At 38.4% G+C, this 22,561-nt stretch overlaps 1 protein-coding gene across 1 annotated transcript in view; it reads left to right on the top strand.

Moving 5' to 3' along the window:
- Positions 1 to 502: 502 nt before the first annotated feature.
- cds1 (CDP-diacylglycerol synthase (phosphatidate cytidylyltransferase) 1) overlaps positions 503 to 22,561 on the top strand; it is a 40,430-nt gene continuing 18,371 nt past the window's right edge. Inside the window, exons 1-2 of the mRNA XM_042488520.2 lie at positions 503 to 832; positions 17,055 to 17,212. Coding sequence (XP_042344454.1) covers positions 764 to 832; positions 17,055 to 17,212 — 227 coding nt within the window. The 5' untranslated portion in view covers positions 503 to 763. The remainder of the gene's footprint in view (positions 833 to 17,054; positions 17,213 to 22,561) is intronic.

Raw genomic sequence — 22,561 nt, 5'->3', positions numbered from 1 at the left:
ATCACAAAACATAAATATCAGGGCAATAAAAGACAGGTTAATTAAGAAAAAAAAACTATCAACAGCACCAACAACAGGACATAATAACAAAAGGTTTATTTATTCATTTATCTATCATTTTTTTGTGTTTTTAATTATTTGGTCTTTCTGCAGCTTGCTGAGGTGCTCCAGTGTTTCTACACCAACAGATAACTGCTTTCAATATCCCAAAATATAAATATAAAGGCAATAAAAGACAAAAAAAAGAAAAAAAGAAAAAAACAACATTAACAACACCAACAACAGAACATACTAATAATAAAACATAGTGTTTCAAGAAATGAAATACATAAATATATAAATAAATAAATAAAATAAAATTAAATACCCGCTTTCACGCTTAAACTTTACTGTCCATTATAGGTAATAAATTCAAAAAAAAAAATCTTAAAAAAAAAGCATAAATCCCCAGCAGAGCTTTTACTTTGAAGGTTACCGCCGGAAGCCGCGGGTCGTATATAAGCGCTGGCCGGTGGGAGGGCAGCGGGACTGCGGTGATAAACAAACACACGCAGCGGAGACGTTAGTGTCTCCTCTGTCTCTGCTGAGCCGCTTTGACAGCACCGGCTGACTTTCAGGAGAGCCGACCTTCTTCACGGACCGAGTTTTTACCGAGAAAAAACCCAGGACTTTATCCGAAAACCCGGGATTTGTCCCCGCTGTGTCTGTCCCCGGGAGTCGGCTTATGTGACACATTAACGTCCCGCAGAGACACGAGCGAAACATGACGGAGCTGAGGAAGAGAGGCGGAGGCGGAGGAGACCCCGACAGCACCGACAATATCAGCGACAAGGTAAGCGGCACCGACAAAAACACGTTAGTCTCGCGTCCCCGGTGAGACATCGCCCGTCAAAACAAGTTAGTCAGGTTTGCTGTCAGCTAACCGTCAAGCTAGCTGTCAGTTAGCCGCGGAGCTAATAGAGCTAGTTAGTTAGCTCCCGGTAATCCCGCGGCAACAACATCAACACGGTCACGGAAACGGCTCCGTGCTGGGAAATAACGACTTTAGTGAGGGCTTCGTGTCTTCATCGTGACTGTGGGTGTCACAGCGTGCTCGGTCTGTCTTTGTTAATGTCACGCTGCTGCCGGTTCACTCGGTGTTTCGGTGTCAGATCGGTAATTTAGCTTCATAGTTGGGTTTGTTGTGTTGATTTGCAGCTTTGGAGCAGGTGCGAGCAGGGGCGTTTCTGGGATTTGAGGACAGTGGGGGCTTAGCCCTCGGGGGGGTCTGAATCATGAAGCCAGTTCAGCACAGCCTGTTTCTTTTTGGCTGAGCCAGCTTCAAAAACCCAGAAGCCTCTGTCAGAGGTAACGGGTGCCAAAAAGGTGGTGTTTACCTGTCTATAGGTGAGTTTCCATTAACCCTCAAATTGCAAATGTGAAATATGCTGAAGAAATCTTAGGGCTGAAACGTGGTTGTTTTTGTCTACTGTGTATCATAAACAGTATTAAATGCTCTTTGGTGAATGCTGACGACTTCTTTTTACTTTTGTGATTTTTGAGTCGGCACCCAGAATACTTTTTTGAGCTGTTTATGAAATATATAATACAGCTTTGGAACACATTTTGGTAAAACTTCCATTTATTGCAAAAAGTTTTTACCCTTGTGGAGGTGGTATTTCAGTTGATTCAAAAAAGCCATATTTTGCAAAACTGCAATGGAAATAACTATTTTGCTTTTATAGTTGACATAATGCGGGAACTGGCTCCTTCGGGCATGATGCAGCAGAGAGGTGTTATTTCAACTCTTTAAAAGTTGAGCAAATCATCCAGAAATTTTAAATTCACAAATCCTTTGTGAAATTGTGGACTATCACCTCCCCGAAATCCCTCACGTGTGACCGCTCCCACACGAGGGGCTTGCCTTTCAGTTTTTGCTCGCTGAACACGCCTACGTCGCCTTTGATTGGAAATAATGACGGCTCGTGCGGTGGCTGCAATAGAAATAAAGCTGCTAATGTTTTGAACATCCGTCGCCATGTTTCTTGGAATGTTATTTTCGAGAGAAGAAGTTTTATAAAATCACTTAATGGAAACGCAGTTTTATCGACATCAAAAATACTGCTGAAGTTTTGTGTAAATCTGTAAAGAAAACCAACCTACTGATGCACTGTAGGTTTCTGTATGGGTTTAAAAAAAAACGTGATGTGATGCGTATATGAAGCGCTGCTGTAACCGCGCGGCTTCGTTTGTTGGCATTTATGCAGCTTTATTGCTCAGCAACTTAGATAAAGTGTGTTGTAACGTTCTCTACCAGCTCAGAGTACACATTCAAACTTTGCATTACTTTGAGCATTTTGGGAATTTTTCACGCTTGTTGGCTAAAATAGTTGGTGCAAATAGTTGCACGGTTGATTTATGGATGATGTCAATTAACAACAAAAAATGCCAGATATTTGCTGTCTTCTGTATCTGAACTGTGAGTAATTACTGCATCTATAAGTCGTGATTTTCCAAACAGTCTTTGCAAACAACAGACAGTGGGAGAGAAACCAGAGGTCGCAGGTCATATTCTTAACCTTTACTGTTAGCTGCAGTATCTGCAGTCAGTGGCAGATCGAGTTAACTGTCCAGATTGGAGGAAAAGACCCTCCACAGTAAAATGGGGACATTTGCCATTTAAGTAAGTAACTATGGTTGTAGTGCGACAGGTTTCAGGGTTTACTAAAAAATCATTGTTTTATCAAACTGTGTACATTTGCTTATCGGTTTAGAAAAAAATGCAAATGAGTGTACAGTCTCGCCTTTATTTTCAAAAGGGAGACTTTTTACACATACTTTTATTAAAAAACTGTCAAGTTTCAGTTACACTATTAAAATGTTAAACCCTTGAAACCTTGATTTCTTTCAAAAAAATGGAAAAAGGAAATGAGCAACAAAACAAGATTTTTTTATTGCAAGATGTTGGTTAGAAGTTACAAAAAAATGTGAAAATTTGTAAAACAAAAAAGCCTGGAAATAAAAGATAAAATAAGAAGCCCTAATTATATATATATATATATATATATATATATATGTATATGTATATGTATATGTATATACATACATCGACACACCCACACATACATATAAAATCTTTTCAGGTTGTGTGTGCATGTGTGTGAGACATAATTTTAAATATATAAAAGTATTAGTGAACACCCCCCCTTTTTTAATAGTTTTTTAATGATTGTCCCTCTCCCTCTCTCATTTTAAGCCAATTTTCAGATAATTTTCTTGTCCCATTTCCATAATGTCTTGCGCACTGCAGAAAGTGTTTTTCTTTTTTTGAAAGAAATCAGACTAATTTGCTCAATTTTCAAAAATTAAAAGGCTTATGAAGGATTAGGGCAAGAAAAGTGAGAGCGATCCAGGTCTCAAAGGGTTTATTAAAAAAAACCTTCTGTTTTCATTGTAACTGATGATGATAATTCTGTTATACAGTGATACTGTAATGCTGCAATATTTTCTGAGACAATTATCCTATTGTGAAAGTCTCACACTGCTGCAAACCTATCTGTAACTTTATTCTTTTGTGTTGTAGTGGAAAAATTAATCTTCTGTTTACTTTATGTATGTCTGGACAGATGCAACACTGACGTTAATAGACAACCAAGACTTTGAAGATAATTAAGTTATTGTCCTGAAGCCGGTATTGATTGAGTGTTTACTGTCTCCACCTTTTTTAGTTAAGTAGTGTTTTATCTCTGCCTTATTCTTAGTCTTCCCCTCAGTGGGATCGTTTCAAAGGTTAGACAGAGTCAGCCTCACCTAACAGCCCCCACTCAGGCGTCCAAGCACCAGCCCCTGTGTAACGTACGCAGGGGTCGTTGAGCAATCCCATCCGGCCCACTGATTAACTCGCCTCACAGAGAAAAGAGCTCGCTCACTGACACTCTGCATCATGTCTCTGAAACTGTGCCAAGGAGTTCGACATGGCTCAGAATTTATCATGCATGTGCCGCTGTATGTCTGCTTTACACAAGGTCACCTCTTTGGAAAGTGTGCCGCCACAGGAGCTGATTTACATATTACCTCGATGCCTGAAAGTGGAGTGTTTTCACTGGATGTGCCGGTCAAACGTCTCCTCCTGAAAATGCACATACATGCAGATTCCATCATTATAAGGATAATCTGTGGAGGGCTGCAATTAATGATTATTTTCATTATCAATTAATGGTGTGGCCCAAGTATTTTATTCATCTTTTGGTCTTTAGAAAGTCAGTACATTATAAAAATGGCCTGTGTTTTCAGAAAATAGTCCAAAACTCAAAGATTCTCAGCTTGTTATCATAGAATATGAAGGAAAAAGCAGTAAATATCCATATTTAAGGAGGGAACCAGTGACATTTTGGCATTTTTGTTCTAAAAAAATGACTTGCATGATTAATCAATTCTCATAATGTCTGTAGATAATTTTTTTGTCATATTATCTATCAATTAATCAACTAATATTGTCAGCTAAAAAAATGTTTGAACAACATTTTTAAATTTTATTTTATTTGTTGATTATTTGTTTTTATTTTATACTACTACTACTACTACTAATAATAATAATAATAATAACAATGATGATGATGATGATGATGATGATGATGATAATAATAATAAAACTTAAAAAACTATTTTTCCAGTGTGGGAAATTCAGGTTTCTACAGGTCCTTAAAAACTAAAATGTCTAAAATTCAATTTCATGAATATTAGCTCTAAAAAGTCATAAAAAAAACTAGTCAAGCTCTTCAGTGTCAAATTCAACATTTCATACAAATCTTTAAACCTACTAAGAAACCTATTTTTTTTTTTTTAAACTTGATACATGCACTTAGCTACTGGCAAAATGTAGATTACTATCATAGACTATACACTATTAACTGTATTCTGACAAAAAGGTACCCATATATATATATATATATATATATATATATATATATATATATATATATATATATATATATATATATAATATATACTAGTTACCTTTATAGTTAGCTGCAATGCTTGAATAAGATGAAACCTCAGTCATAAATTTGGTTAAAATATTTTGAAAAGTTCTTTTAAAGTATTAAATTGAAGTGTCTGATACCTGTTGGGACCCTGAAGTTACCTTGTCCGATCCTTCCAGGAGGAGCTTCCCCGTTCATGTTGCTGTGCCAAAACAGACAAAAAATAAATCTTAATAATCCTTCATTTATCGACTTGAACAAGCAACCTTATTATCGACCTGCTGCAAAGTGTTAGTGTTTGCAGAGTGAATGTGATGATGATGAAAATGCCCCAGCATGATAGGATTATTAGATAATCACTTCACAGTTTTCATACTTTTAAAAAAATGTTTTTTTTTTTCATTTTGCCCATCCCAGAAGGTGAGACTGAGCATGGGTGTTTTAAAGAGATTTATTTGTTTTTGGTCATGCAAATGCATGCAGCTATAACATTATACATCACCTCGCAGCCTCTTTGTGAGGCAAATGATGTATTAGATAAAGATTATGAAATCGTCTGTAATGTGAATCCTGTTTACCATCACACACGTTTGTTGCATCATCGTCCTTTTTGTGCAACATGCACAACCAGGATCCATCTGGATTCAGACTGACTGTGTTTGGAGTTCAGTTCCCGCTGGAGGTTCTCGTACTAAAAACAGACTGACAAGTGGAGCTGAAGTACATCATGACATGCACATCCATATGTATTTGTTCCTGGTTACTGTTGCCCGGCTGTGTGTGTGTTTGCAGTCTGGTCATCTTGGCATCGTTCCACACTCTACGTCTCATTAGTGTCCCAACTTGTTTTTCCTCACCTCCTCTAAAGTCCATTTTTGGCCCTCAGCTGTCCCCAGGAAGTCCTCTGTCTCAACACAGAGACATGGGAGAAGCATGACAAGGCAAAGTCAAACAGGGATAAGTTTGCATTTATCGGTAGGATAATTTTTTGGGACAGATAACAGACAGCGTAACAAATGCTTCTGCAAGATTTAATCATTGTCAGTAAACTCTGGTCATCAGTATTGTTGTGACACTGAGGCATTCAAACTCTTAGCTGCTCTACTTTCTGGTAGAGCTGCAACAATTAACTGGTTGGTTGTCAGCTTTTTAATTAATCGCTACCTTATTTGATAATGGATTAATCAAACCAAAAACTTCTCTGATTCCGGCTTCGTAAAGGTGAATATTTTCTGGTTTCTTTACTCCTCCAGTAAACTGAATATCTTTGAGATGCTGAGAAAACACGACGTTTGAAGATGTCATCTTGGTTATTTGCAGCCCGACTTTCTGGCAGTTCGGCCTTTTTTTTCAGTTTAAAGGAATACTTCATCCACAAAATCGCCATCTGTAAATCGATTAGTCATGATGTGTTACTTAAATCCATGAAGAAAACATTTGCATGCCTCCGTGGAAAATGGCGAACACATTGATTTGTTGGGAGCAAGCCTATATCAAAACATCTGTTTACAAACTGTAACACAGCTGCTGCAGTATAATCCAAGTCTCACATGGACCGTCTTCATGTCTTAAGGTGAAGGTTTCCTGTGTGAGGTCATTTTTATCCTCTGTAATGTTTTACTTGATTGTCAAATTGCTGCTCACCTACAAGACAAATGCCCATTTCAACACGTATTTGTGCATCCCCTGATGCATCCTGACGGTGCATTGTGGGAGATCTCTGTTTGTCCCAAACACATTTTCTATTGTCTCCAAAACAACAGTGTTAGTCTCAAGCTCTGCTTTTTAGCAAAAAAAGACACAAGAGACACAAAAGATCGCGCACAGACGTCGGTGAGTGTCTGATCGGCCAATGATGAGACGAATGTCGGCTTGTAACAGTGTTTAGCTGATAAATCTGTGCCTCCCTAACATCAGGCAGCTTTGTATTTGTTATCTGGAGTAGTTACTCCTCTTGGTATGATTGTTTTGGAAGGTGAGCCTAGTATCAATCAAGTGGCTAAAATGCTTCAAAAAATAGTTCGGTCATTTGCGGAAATGATCATGGAGAGACAGAGTTTATGGGTCAAAGGAGATGGACACTGACGGATGATGACTAACAGACAGAAGAAACCTCTGTTTGGAAAATGAATAAAGGGCAAAACAGATAATCGCAAGTTATTTTCTGACATTTATTTAACAGTATATTAAAAAAAATCAGAATGATTAATATCTGTGTATCACAGAGTGCGGATGAGGCTCTCACGTTCTGTCTGGCTTTCTTTTGACTTCCTGCTGCCAAAATCTCCAACCTGGCAAAGTTGCCAAACCTCAACCTAGTTAATTAGCAACTTGTAATTCCACGGGATTTTTGTATGCAAGCCCTGATTTGCTTGTAATTAAATACTGTGAGCCTGATATTACTGCAAACGATGCAGCAAAACATGTTTTTCTACTATGATTCAGACAAGCAGGAACAAACTGTTTATCTAGAAGTATAAATTATCTGCGGTGTTTTAGAGAGAGAGAAATATTTGTTGGCTAGTTTTGGGTGTTGCTAATAAGAAGGAGCTTTGAGTGCAAAATAGAGTTTAAACTGGGATAAATCCACCCTGTCTGCATCTTGTCTTGGAGGTTAAAGATTTGGTGTGTCACACACCCGGCAGCAACACCCAGACAGATCATGTTCACATGAGGCGTACTTTATTTAGTCACCGAATAAAGCTAAGTGTTTTGTGGACTTGTTAAAGTGGCTGGAACGGCCCCCGCACACACACACACACACACACACACAGACACAGACACACACACACACACACACACATATACATTTATATTCACATCCTCCCTGTGTGTGCTGCCTCCAAGGCCAATATTTGCTTTCATGAATTAGTCAACCACACATACTCAGCAGTGTGTATATTGACCCGGTGCTCTTCACACTGCTGCGCTCCCTTCGTGCTCCTGCACACTGTTGCTCCGACAGTTAGCGGCTGCTCAAGACTCCACATGACAGTTGACCTTGGTGGGAAGTCTGCTGGTCGGCCTGGCCGTCTCTGCAGCCTGCAGCAGCGGCGGCGGCGGCGGCAGCAGGCAGTTTAACGCTCTGCTGGTCACAGTTTCACTCCGCACAGCCGTAGTTAGAAATGTTTTTAGACAGCAGAGGAGTCTTAACTGCTCCACATCAGGGCTCTGCATTCAGATAACCTCATTTATTTGGTGTTTTTTACCTTGATCTTTGTGTCAACGGCATAAATTAGAAGGATTTCGTTGTGCCTTACGAGACAGCAATATGGATTTGTAACAGTTTGAAATCTCTTGAAAATTGTTTGACGCATTTTCATTAAAGGAATAGTTTTCATTCTTTGAACCAGCATTGTGCCATAATAATGTGGATAGTGTGTGTAGATGAACTGTGGTCAGGGTACCCGCTGATCCTAACAAATCTTAAAAAGCATTGAATATATCAATCTTAAAATAAGGCCTTAGTTTGTATTAAAATGACTTAAATTAATCTTTCAGAAATATTAACAATGCTTATAAGATTTTATGAATTATTTTTTCTGATGTAACTTTGTAAAACCTCAAAATAATTGATAACATCGAGTTTTTTTTAAATAATTGCCTGCCAACACATAACAAAATCTTTCTTGATAAAAAGGAAAAACTTAGAAAATACATATATCTGTTATAAAAAAAAACGTAGATACATAATTATAATAATAGATTTTTAAAAAGAAAAAAATGCATTTGACATTTTAATCATTTTATATGTTCATCTTACTTTTAGTGACATGTTCATTCTGTTGACATTCAGTAAAAGTAATTTAACGCCTGTCATGTTGATTAAATTAAGTTCAATTTAAGGTAAGAAAACCTGCATGGATCTTGTCCACCTGTCATATTTGTCGTCATTTTTCTGTATTCCTTTTTCTGACATGGCATGCAGTCACTCTTATCTACTCTACAGTATGTTGTCTGTGATAAATGTCAGAGTGTTATCATGCAAATATGCAAATTGTTTCATGCAAACTACAAATGTGTTAGATTACATGCGTGTAAACTGTACAGAGATTAACATGCAAACTGTACCATGACTTTATGCTAAATATTGCATGCTCAACAGTATTTACGTGCTGACTAATAGGATTATAAAACGCTAACATTAGCATCCAGGTCAAACCACAGCAGAGCACAAGGGTGAAAGTTTAAAGAAGGGAAAGTCATGTCTGACAGTGTAAAACTGAGCCCAGCAGGCAAACTTGTCCTTCCATTTCCCATCCATCCAACATTATTGATTTCTGTAATGATCAGCACTGTCTCGCAGGATCACCTCTGTGGCTGCAGACTCTTGTCTCCGTCTCTCTCTGCTTTGTGCTGCAGTTCAGCAGAAAGAGGTCGAGCTGTTGTAAGCTGAAAGTTGCTTGTAGCAGCCGCAGTGTTACTTCAGGTCAATGTTTGTTGCTGATTAGCTTAATTCCTTGCTGCCCGAGTGAGCCCGTGTACTGTTGGCTGTAGCTTACTCAGTGATCCTCTCCCCTGTGACCAGGGCCAGCTGCTGTCTGCTGGTCCGGACCTTACAGGTGTGGAGACTTGTTTGTTGTGATGTGGTAAAAACGTTGATTTGTTTTCCTCCTTAATAGCAGCTTCCCTCTGTTTTTGACCATTTCAGGCGAAATTAGAGCTTTCTAAATTAAGACTGTGATAAGGACTGTGGTTTGCTGCTCCTTTGCACATGAATGGTTACTTATGATCCAGCTAAATTGCCATGGATTAACTGGATGGTGGCTCGTTGCAGCACCAGTAAATGCATGAATTCAGGGTTTATTCACAAATGCAAGTGGATGTTTTGTTGTGGCTAGTAAAGGTAAATGGTGGCACCATCCTGATTGTATATAGGATTTTACAGTGGAAAAATTTAACCATTACAGATATGGCGACCGATATAGTGAATTTTTGAGCTGGAATGAAAATAGATCATTTCTATGTGGATTGTGCACTGATTTCAGGCTGCTCTATTGAACAAACAACTTAAATGTTGAATGTTAAATTTACTAATTTAACATTAACATTAAATTTACTAATTTAACATTACACACAAATAAAAATAAAGAATAAATGAAAAATAAAATAAACATCAGTGCTGTATGGTTTTTGCTGACCATTTAGATAAAGCATAAATATAATTTACAAAAATAGCTAAATAAACATCAGTACTTTTCAGTATCAGTCAATTACTGACCATTTCTAAACCACCCAAGCACTGTTTTCTGCATCATATGGCCTGTAAAAAAACGTTCTCTTATAGGTGCATATGGGGAAAAATATAAACCGATGCTGATATGCTCCGATATGCTCCGATATGCCTGTGAAAGGCTCATATCGGTTGACCAATAAATCGGTCGGGCTCTACATGCAAGTGTATTAATCTTCAAATTATTCAATCTAACATCTTTTTACAAGCAACATATTGTAGAAGTTCTAATCATCATATGTGTGTGAAGTGATTTTGGTGACACTACACGGTATAAGAGTTGATTTATTAAATATTTAGGTCTGCTTTGGTCTGCAACAATACCAGTAGCAAGTATGCTCTCAGCCATGCTTGCTGTCGCCATGTGTAATGGTATGATAATATTATGTCAAGTTGTAATATTGTCTTTTATCACAATATGACATTTTTTTGATCATTTTAAGAATTTTATGGTATAATCATGAACGATATGATGCGGCACAACCCTATCTGGCAGTTGTATTAATGCTTTTCCCAGTGCACTCTGCTAATTATGATTTGGTGCCACCAAATTTGCATAATGCAACATTTACAGCAGCAAATGATAGAAATCCACAAAGTGCAACAAGGTCGTCAGAAAGTGTTTTCCATGAAGAAAACAGTCTGTCACAGTTTTATTGAGAGCTGGAGGCGGGATGACATTTCGTGGGGGTGGCCTTGTAATTCTCTATGCAGGAAAAACCCTGCCTTGAGTCTTTTAAGAGATCCTGTTGTATTCTAAATTTAGACTTTGTTGTTATATTTTGGGCAAGTTTTAGTCACTGTGCTGAAGTTTAAAATATTGACAGCCTTTGTCAATTTACTGTTTTTAAAAAAACTGTTTTAGTTTTCCAGAATTACAGCGATGAGTTCAAAGATGTTATGTTTGCATACCTGCAGTAAAAATCAATTACACTGTAACTGAGGGCAACGTGTCACCATATTACTTTAATTTGAACCTCTGCCACAAACTGTTCTGTTTGTATGCTCTTATTGTCAATGATCCTGTTGATATTCTGGAAAGCCATGGACTTCCCTAATCACACACACACACACACACACACACACACACACACACACACACACACACACACACACACACACACACACACACACACACACACACACACATATACACATACAGAGCAAAATACGACCAAAACAGGAAACAGCTTTTTATCTGTAGGGCATGATGGCATGACTAGTTATCCACTCACTCTGAAACAGTATGTCTATTATTAGTTCTTCCTTCATGAAAGGCAATGGGAAAGTAAAAGAAATGTCCCAAAATAATTTCAGTGAATCAATGTGAGACTTTAAATCCCTGAGACTTGTTTAAAATACTTTGTTTCTATTGCAAACATTTCAAATCCTTATAACAGTTCAATGTAATGGCATTTAAAACATGAAAAGACCCTTCAAATATTACTATACCCATACTGGAGATGATATCTGGTCTTGTGTCATCATCTAAAACCTGGATCCTCAACAGGGCGTCCATGACCCCCTGGGGGGTCTTTAGGGGGGCCACCATAAGCTAAAATGTACATATGATTGAAAGATATTGTCCATGTTAGCTGTAATGCACCAAGCCATTAACAGTTGCTGCTGATATAGCAGCTACAGGCAAGCACAAACAAGAGGAAACCCAAAATATAGTGCAACTCAATTTATGTTGTGAGGGGTCGCTGCACAGTTGGTCTTACAGCTAAGGAGTCCTTGGCCTGAAAAACGTTAACTGACCACTGATCTATATCCAGGGTCCAAAACTAACTTTTTAGTTTGCCAGCCAAAGTGGACAATAGATTAAAAACATTACCAGCCAAAAATAATGAATTGCTTTTTGTCACGGCACCAAAATCTCGTAATTGGTATAGATACCACCAAAATTCCACAATACTCGATACCAGTACTCCAGGTAGAGATGAAAAAGGCTTCAGTGTGGACGTGACTTGTCATTCTCATTACCTGTCCTCTTGTCTGATCCCGTCCCCTCTCCTCCTCTTCCTCCCGCCTGTCTGCAGAGAGGGCATTAATAGCAGGAGGAGGAGGACAAAGACGATAGTGGAGGAGAGCCGAGCTGCAAGGACAGTCGTACTGCCTCGTGCTTTGTCTCTTTGCTTTATACAAGAAAAAAAAAACACTGATGTTTTGTAGAAAGTAAACTTTTGGATGCACCACCCGCTGTGGCTGTTTTGATGTTTAATTTCATGCTCTGTTAGCAGTGTTTTCTCTTTGTATTTACTGGTGATAATTACAGGCACTCGGGCCCACGACCTGTTTCACCCCACAGCATAACTTAGATTGCTATCACGCAGATTTGCGGCTTTGTTTGAGGTATTTCACGTTGAGGTATTTACGCAGCAGTTAGCATACTTTGCTTAATAAACAAAAGATTAACAGTGTTTGACAGTTTAATTAACAAGCTTGAGTACATTGACCCAGATTAGGCTGTAAAACGATGTCGCTCTGCGTGTAACACAGTTGTGCGTGTGGAGTAGCGTGCTGACTGAGCCTCAGAGCGGAGGCTTGTGTCATGCTGCAGAAAGTTTATTGAACTGTAGACCAACTGTATCAGTGAGACCAGAGTGAGAAATGCCATCAGCCAGCAGTCAGTGGCAGATTCAGGTTTGCCTCCTCTGCCAGCCGCTTCACCAGATATCAAGTTGTCGTGGAAGATCTGCTATTAGAATAGTGATAAAAGTAGAGCAGTGAAAGTGATACCTGCATGTGTGAGCCTATCATCCTCTAAAAGTCTGACAGTGGCTGTCCTGATTGAGGTTTACATTTTGAGGTGGTACAAGCACTCAACTTTTGTTATTAACCCTTTAAAACTTGGACTGACATCATTTTTCTTGTGCTGCTTTCAGATAGCTAAGTAAAATGGGAAAAAGGCAATGAGCAGTTGGGAAAGAAATGTGAAAGGAACTGAAAAAAATTGTAGATATAGAAAATCATTTTATTATTTTTTTAAGCTAGCTATATTTAAAATTATATGACAGCTTTTTAGATTTAAAAAAAATGTAACCCTTTTTTATTTTTTATTTTCAGGTAATTTTCTTGTACTTTTTTTCTAATTTGTTGCTAATTTTTGGGTCATTTCTCCTTTCATAGCTCATTCCCACCTTCCCAAGTTTTCATGTTTTTAATGAAAGTCATTTTCTCAATTATTTAAAAAAAAATCATATGAATGTGTCAAGTGACTGGTTAAACCAGCATTTAGCATGTCTGGTGTTAACTTTTACCCCCTTTCCACTAACATGGAATCATTTTGTTCTGGTTCTGGCCCCTTATTTTGGTCTGTTTTGACCAAAAATAAATTGGATCAGGACCAGAATGGTTGGTTCTCAGTTTAACCAAAAAATAGCTCTTTTTTTTTTACCTGAAGTGTGAACTGTGATGACACAGGTGGTCAATATTTTCTATAGATTGGACAGAAAGGGTTGGGAAGGTTACAATAGAGAAGTCAAATGAGAAATTGTCAGAAAAAAGGACATGCAGTGGTTTCATCAGTAACTGGTTCATGTTGTTTTATGAGTAAAAAGCAAATATCAATTAAAAACAGAACAAAAATTCGGATGTAGTAAATGTGATCCGAGATTTTGCTTTTAGTTTTATTTCCATTGTGCAACATCTTCCCTTGATGATGGTTTTGATGAAAACTGGTGGAAATGAGAGCTGGTTTACCAGATAGTATCAAGGGTCCAAAAATCCAGATCAGAACTGGCTCAAAAAAAGAGCTAATTTGGTGAAAAAGTTGTTTTAGTGCCATGATTATTTTTAAACCTACTGGACCGTCTAATTTTCTCTTCATAGCCAGTGCGTTGTCCGAGCGTTGCTGGTTTTTTGGGTGTTTTCTTTCCTTCTTCGGTCAAGATATGTAAGTTAGACTGCAAAGAGGACGTTGTGCTGCAGCTTTCAACTGTTTGACTCTGCAGGCTTCAACGTTTCCTCATTAAAACCTGAGTAGAAATCTTCAATTACACCTCTTCTCCCCTGAGCTGCTACACCAACTCAAGTGACCCTCTGTGCTTCAGCCCCAACCTGCTCCCACTCTCAGAGCTTTCCCAGCTAATTACGATTTCTGACGGGGATCACAGACCTTATTTCTAAATGAAAAGCTCTCTGATTTAACCCCGATGCTCCCACTGACCGTATTTAGCAGCGTTTGAGTGAAAGTAACCATGAAAGGAAAAAAAATGTCCGGTAGCATCAGCGAGCCTCTCAAGTGCAAAAGGGAACTTAATCTCCCACAACTGGTGTTTGAGCTCAGGAGGAATTTCACTCGGCTTTAAAAATAGCCTCTTTTGGGCAGAAAAAGCGTCTCCGCTCGCTGCTTTGTTACATGATAGGCCATCAACGGTGTTAACTCAGGAACAAAAGTGTCTGGCTTAATTTCTTGGATGTCACTTTACTTACTTATTAATGACATGAGAGCGTCTGAGTCCATGTCCACACTAATGCTGCTAAATCTGGAAATACATCATGTTCTGTCCTCCTTTCTCACTGAGCCAGCATTTTAAAAAGTAAGGTGCTAATGTATGATTTTTAAAAAAAGAAATATAGCATATGTTCTGCTTAGCAGCAGCAAGAAAGATGCTGAATTTCTGTCATCTCTAGATCTTGTTGACTGTTTATATTTTCAAATTAGCTGATCATCTTATTTTTTTTATTTGTATCTAGGGTGTAATTTGATTTATTAATAGATAAAAAATGTTTATGAAGAACTGGAATTTTATACAGGACATGGCCTTTTACATGTTAGAAAACAATTGAAAAATTTATTTGAAAAGAATAAAAAGATCTAAAAGTCTAAAGATCTAAAATCCAAAAGTACTGTAGGTATTTTGGGACTGTATAATCAGGACATTTGCAAGTTCTCCCAGTTTTTGTCTCTGCTTTTTGTTGACTGATGCATGTGCTGACTTCTCATAATTACTCAAAATTACCTTGTTTGCTATTAACTTTTGTGAACTAGTTGGAGTGCAAAAAGTGTGCTGGATGTTTTTAGGTTAAAAAAAAAGAGGGGATTTTTTTTTGTAAAAATTGGTGAACCTTAAAATAACAAGTTGTACTTGCAACCGAAATTAATTACTGATCTCAGACATTAAACACGGCCTGTCGCTGTTTTTGGTGGTTGATGTATTGCTCCAGAAATAATAAAAAATAATAATAAATTCTATTATTATAATTTTTAGAACACTTTATGCTACCGATATAATGATTATCTATAACAGCATAATTATGCAAATACGCACTTTTAAAGAGCATGAGCTTAATTTAAGAACTTAGAAATTTTCAGACATTGGAATTAAAATGTGAAAAAAATGTAAATATCCTTTAATAAAACATAAAAAAAAACCTGTGTACAACCAAAACCATAATGTAATTATCATGACTGGTTAAAAGTAATAAAAAAAATCAAATTATACCAGATTTGTAATTTGATTTTTAATGTATTTATTTAAAGAGGGACAATGCTCATTAATTCACATTTACACAAATGTAAATCCACCCGAATTAGCTGGAGAGCTAATTTTTATCAGTAGTCTCTTGCCTGATGTTAAGAGGCAACCTAAAATAATAATAATTGAAAAATAATACAATATGAAGATACAATATGTACATTGGTTAAGACAAACAATTATGAATTATCAATCCTGGTGCAACTAAAACAAGAAACCCAAAAGGACCCAACAGATGATGAACAGGTTTAAATGCTCATCGTATGTTACATGTCCATGTTGGCAACACAGAACAAAGACCGTGTACATGCGGCTGTTGAGGCTTTGTCTGTTGACGGGGTTAAAATCCAGATTAAAGATGCATTAACACCAATAAAGATGTTTGTCTCCCGGGCAGCGGCCTGTTAACCTGTCGACACCAGGTGTAGACTTTCAGCGCAGTCATGCTCAGCCACTAATCCTCCTCCAGCCTCCTGCGGAGCCTCCAATCAAACTTTCTCCTTTTACGGCCATTTTGAGGGTTTTTTAGTGTTGAAATATGTTAAAAATGTGGTATATTTTATATTCTTCTCGCCTCTGAAAGATATAAATTATATTTCGGTGTAGATAAACATGAGTATGATATCACTTTATAGAAGGATCTCAAGGAGTTGGATGGTAGTTAAAAAAAAAGTCTTAGATCTACAGCAAACTTTAAGATCAATTTGGTAAAAATGTTCATGGTGCGGTTACATGTGATTGTAAACAGTGCACAAACAGCAAAATCATTATTACATCAAAGAAGAAAAATCTGACTTTTAGAGAGTTTCCTTAATTATATACAGTTTTCAGTTAGCTACATTTAGAAAATAATGAAAAATGCAATTTTTGTCACATTTTGTGCCTGTTTTTTTTTTATAAAAGTGTTATATACATTATGCATCTCTTCTTCACTTGGTGGTTCTAGTTAAATAGCCTGTCTCTGGTGTAAAAGATGAAAATTGTTACACACAACACCAAAACCCCCCCCCAAAAAACAGAGCACACACCACTTAATTCACTTGCAGACCCACTTGAATCCCAGCCAAGCTTAGAGGACACATGCACCACTTCTGTAGTGTCCTCGGTCTCCCAGGTGAGAGACTAAACTCTGGCCTAATTAAACCAGCGTCTGCTGCATGCCTCCTCTCAGTTTAGACTGGACTCTATTTGACTACCTCAACATTTACTCTCCATTTGCATCTCTGTGCTCTCATCTTATTTTCTTTTTTTGAGGACTCTGTATTCGTCTCTTCTTCTGTGATCACCTTGTTCACTGCGCCACTGTCTGCCCGTGTGTCAAGTCAGCGCTCACTATCTTAAGTCTTTATTTGAATATCTGTCTTTGTGTCCCGACAGGAGGCGGATGGCGATGACAGGCTGGGCCTGCAAGGCGACGCAGAGGGAGAATGTGACGGTGACTCCAAAGCAGACACTCCAGATGTCCCCCCCTCCACAGCAGACACAGACAACACTCCACAGTGTTTGAACAAGGCTCTGGAGGGCCTGCCGCCCAGGTACGCACCGCTCACACACACACGCTCACAAGAGACGGATGCCAGCACATGCTGTTTGCTCCTCCTGGAGTTGTCGCTGCCGAGACATTTCACAGCAATTACTTGTGATCCTGACACTGTGTTGTGTGGCAGGATCAAGCTACACAGATCTGTCAACATTTAGCACTTAGCCTTAGCACTCTGAGTTTATATATTCTCACGAGGGTCCACTTTAGCTCGCCAGGCTTTGTACAAGATGGGAACAAGCCAATCAAAACAAACTAAGAGTAACTCATCATGTTTGGAAGATGAAACCTGGAGCTCCAAATGAGTGTAAATGTTTATACTGTAAACTTTTAATAGAATCTCACAGTAAATAATTAAACTAGTATTTATTTATTTATTTTTTTCGCCTCTGCCAATCTGATACCTCAAGAGCACCTTGAGTGAATCTCTTCAAATTTGGCCCAAACGTCTCCTTGGGCTCAACAATGAACTGATTAGATTTTGGTTGTCATTGGTCAAGGGTCAAAGGTCAAGGTCACAGTAACTTTGTCTTTTGTCATTCTCGTGAATATGATATCTTGAGGGAATTTGCTCAAATTTGGCACAAATGTCGAATTGGACTCAAGGATGAACTGTTCAGAATTTAGGGGTCAGAGGTCACTGTGACTCTCACAAAACATGTTTTTGGCTAAAACTCAAGAATTCACTCACTAAAGCCACGTTTAAACGAGAGCAGCCCAACTAAAAATGGGAAAGTCTTTCCTTTGCATTTTTAAAAAAACTCTGTGTTCATATAATAACAGTGCAAGAACGTTCCTCGTGTACACGGATTTGCAAAAACAACCGAAAAACGCACAAATATGCTCACCAAAACCAGTAGTTAGCAGTATACCTTTGTAATTACACACCATAGAAGAACACCACACTCATGCGTTTTCAGCCCCCAAAATGCCGCTGTCGTGTGAACAAAAGGCCACACTGCAACAAAATTTAAACGTGTCACGAAAGAGCTGTTGACGTGTAAACAGCGCTTCAGTATGACAGCATTTCACACAAATGTCTTTTAGGATAAATTAATTAATTGTTTACATTTTATATCCAAAGTTTAAAGGTCAACTTCACTGTGACATAATAATATTCTGCAAGAACACTTTTTGGCCATTATTCAGCATCAGAAGGGGAAACATTCGGTCCGATACTGAATTGGAAACTGGAATTGGAATTGAAACTGTGCTGATTGTAGATTTTCTGTGCTGCCAGGAGCAATATAACCACGAGGCGGTAATTCTTCTTACTTGGAATATATTTGCATGCATGTGTGCTCGTCTGCTATTAGAAACTGGTATTTTTCACAGCGAACCACAACAGGAAGTGGAACAAGTGAAAGACCTTCAGTTTCTTAGAACACAAGTAGGTCAGTGTGCAAACCTCAGCAGCCTCGGGGCTCAAGTTCTTAGTTTTACAAAAATGCAAAACGGGGTCTAACATGTGCAGGTCAGATCTCACTGATTACTCACTGTTCCTTGGACCAAAGAAGCCTTAGGTTGTATTTAAATGTACTTCGACCATAATATTGCTGTAATAAGCCATTTTTTCCTCCATCGATCATGAAAAGACCCTGACAGTGATTGATCGTCTTTCCCCTGTGCTTGTAGGTTAATTGGACCAGAAATAGATCTTGCGGAGATGTCTGAACATGCTCTGATTAATGCAGGGAGGGAAATGCATTATATAGTGAATCTGCAGGTAACCAAAGGAGTTACATAGTAGGTGAAAGAGTTCAGAAAAGTTCTCTCCACACGTATTTCTCAAGCACCTAAATGTCTCATTCTGAAAAAGGTGTGCTCGCAACCTTTTGTGTCAAGTATTATTGGTATTTCGGATTTTAAGTCATGAAAACTTACTGTTTTGTCCTTAATGAAGCAGCTTGCAAAACTGTTTGGCATTTCACCATAAAAAGAATAATATTTTTTGTGGCTTAGATTTAACTTAGGAAAACTTGCATCAGTACTTTTCTTTGTTGACTCATGTATGAAAAAAAGATAGAAAAAGATTTAATTTCTAAGACCTGGTCATTTTGTATGGAAGACTGAAACTGACAAAATCAAAAATATGTAAATGAATGATGTCGATCAACCAATAGAATAAAAATAGAAATAAATAGAATAGAATAAATAGAATGGAAAATTAAATGGGAAAATGAATAAATGAATAAATAAAATGTGATATTAGATATTGTCATTTTTTACATTTCTATTAGTTTATTGACAATTAAATTTATTATTCATTTATTTATTTATTTTTTATTTTGTCAGTTTTGGTCCTCCATTATTCTGTGCATACAGAACTTCTGGTGAAATAGAGGAAATATAGTTTTTTTTCTTGCATCATAAACTAATTATTTAACCCTTGCCATCTCCTCCACATTATGATATCTGACCCTATAGAGAATAATCTTAATTGATGGAGTCATATGGCATAATTAAAAAGGGACAAGACTGTCAAATGAACACTAAAGTAAACATACAAGATTAAAGTTGGAGATACTTGAGTTAAAACTTGGCACGCACCATTATTAAATAACTGTTGTTGTGCAGGTTACATTCTTTCTGTGTGGAAACGCTTGTTGCCAGCAGTTCAGGACTGTCGCACTTTGCATTCAGTGCCAGTCTGAGAAAGCTTTACCTCGACCACAAATGAACGACGTGCTGTTTATATCCAGATGAGAAGTGGAGGGTGTGACCAATGAGTGACGGCCAGGTCACAGAGCTTAAAGGCTCACAAGGAGGGAAGCACTAATCCTGAGCGCTATAGGAGCCGCTGTGCTGCAGAGAGCGACATGTGGATGAACAGACTGCGGAGAGAGAGAGAGAAAGAGAGGGAGGAAGGGGGAGGGGAGAAAGAAAGGACAAAGGACAGGAAAGACATTAGAAGAGTAGAGAGATGAGGAGAAACAGATGGAGGGATGAGGACGATGTAGTAAAGATAGGAAGGAGGAAGGCAGCAGATGGATGGAGCGGACAAAATGACACCGCAGAGGATGAATAGATGGACTTGAAGGTGAAGAGAGGAGGAGGGGAGGTAGTTTTGGAGAGAAAGTGAGTGATGGTGTGATGAACAGAGAGCGAGTGTGAGCCCACAGTGCAGAGTGGAGGCAGCAGCAGGTTTTTTCATGATGCAGCTGTTTTCTCTCCTCCATTCATGCAGCAGGCAGCAGGCTCTCTGCCCTGCTTGGCTCCTGTGCAGCCTTTAGCTGTTTCCTCTCTTTTGTTTTGCAGCAGGCGGTGCAGCAGTTTGCCTCACAGCAACACGCACACCGCATGACGTGTTTTAAAAAACACTCCAGAGGAACGAGGCCTCATTCCACTGTTTTTGGCTATTTTTAGCCATGTGAGTAGTGAAACAGCACAGGTGGTACTGGTCGGGTAGCGCAGGCAGAATTGGTAAAATTATGAAAAATAAACACCCACGTAGACACATTTTTGTCCTCTTTGGGGGAGTGCAGGGGATCTTTAGAGGGAGTTTTCAGGTCAGCAGTGTAGGTCAGTAAAAGTGGTATACATCATCTGAAAGCTAGAGAGATTATTTGAGATGCAGCGCTGTGAGTTAAGTTTTTATAGTCATGAATCTGTAAGAAATGTGTTGTTTTGGTTAGGCGCCTATTCAACTTTGATAATTTTGAGTAATGATACTCAATTTACAACCCGTGGGCTTAATCTGGCCCATATAGGGTGCCTGGTGACCCCCAACCATTTTCAGTTTCAGTTACATTTTTTTTTTGTACTTTTTGTATACATAAGGTGCCACAGTGAATAAAACCCCGTCAAAATAGAGCTCTTTTATCAAAGAAAGTCACAGTGGAGGCTCTCCCACAACAGCTGACGAAGGTCCTAACAATGTCTTAAAATCCAGGAAATGTCACAAAATCCTAGAAGTGTCATAAAAGCCCAGAAACATCTTAAAATCCTACAAATGTCCTAAAATCCCAGAAACATGTATGGGGCTTTTATTTAGTTGAACTTTGGAGCGTTATTTAGTCTCCTTTCTGAGAAGCTAGCGTGACATGGTAGGTAGGCATGGTTGGTTTAAAACTCAGCCTCTCAAAGCGGTGACTGTCGGACGTGACTGTCGGCCGGGACCGCCGGCAGCCCGGCGTGTCTGAGTCTCAGAAGGTGACTGATACTTTAAAACGACTACATCAGACCACATATGTACAAAATAACTGCTTCAGAATAAGAGACTTGTGGAGCTGTGTACAGGATGAAAAATGTTAATCAGGGGATCTACAAAAGTTCACAGTTGATCAAAAACGGGACGTATTTCCCTGAAATTGTGCACAGTCGTGAAGACATGGACTGCTGCCACCAGCAGGTCAAAATGTTCACTCATCCTGTGAAATATCACATCTTTGTGATGGACTGGCACCAAGTTTTGTACAAATATTCACGGTGCACATTCACATTTGTTGTTCAGAGTTCAAAGTCTCAGCGATTTTGGACAGACACATTCAGGCCTCCTGTTGAATTGTAAAACTCCTCAGGGTTGCCTTCTGAGTTTTCTTGTAAACAAACAACATTTTTGTTTACATTTAGTATTACTCCTTAGAGCACACATCATTGAGGTCAAACAAGTGTGATGTAAATGCATATCCTTCCTTAAAATACTCCTCAAAGTGGATTTTTCAATAAAAAAATGGAAACCTGCATGCTTTTAATGCAACTTTTCATGCAGGCAGTCTTTTGCTGGCCAGTAAAGGCAGGAAAAAAAAGTACTACTGTGCCCAAAAACTGCCTCACAGAGCTGTTAGCACTGCTGCTCTTATTCTTGCTCGGTGTGTGCGTCTGAAAGAGATGGATATCTGTGTTTTCAAGGGAACATAGTGGTTGTTTTACAACGTTAAAAAAACAGCGACTATTACCATACGTTGTCCTATTTCCTGACATTGACAAATGCCTCACCCACAGCCTTTAGGCTTCCTCTGTTTCGCCACCCGCCCCTTTAACACCACTCGTCAGTTGCTCTAAATAAGCACATCTGTCCTGTCAGTTCAGAGACTCTAATCATGACCCACTATTACGGCTCTTGTGTTGAATTTAAAGCATGTTTTATACAACCCTGACTCCAAAAACGTTGGGACTATGTGTAAAATGTAAAGACAAACACAACGAAATTTTCACAGTTTTTTACACATATTGCATTGAATACAGTTTAAAATAATGGGCCAAAAATCGCGTCTAAATGCTGTGAGACGAGAGACGTCTTAAAGCTGCGTTGCAAACACAGGCTTCTCCAGGTATTTAGTACACTTCAGTTTTTGTTTTCAATATTTTTTTCACAACATTTTATTGCACATAATTTGTAGGG

The sequence above is a fragment of the Plectropomus leopardus genome, chromosome 4, assembly GCF_026936395.1.
Source record: "Plectropomus leopardus strain MGB_pleo_1.0 chromosome 4, ASM2693639v1, whole genome shotgun sequence".
In the NCBI taxonomy this organism is placed as follows: domain Eukaryota; kingdom Metazoa; phylum Chordata; class Actinopteri; order Perciformes; family Serranidae; genus Plectropomus; species Plectropomus leopardus.
Note: the sequence above shows the minus strand (reverse complement) of the source record. Positions and strands in the feature narration are given on the sequence as shown.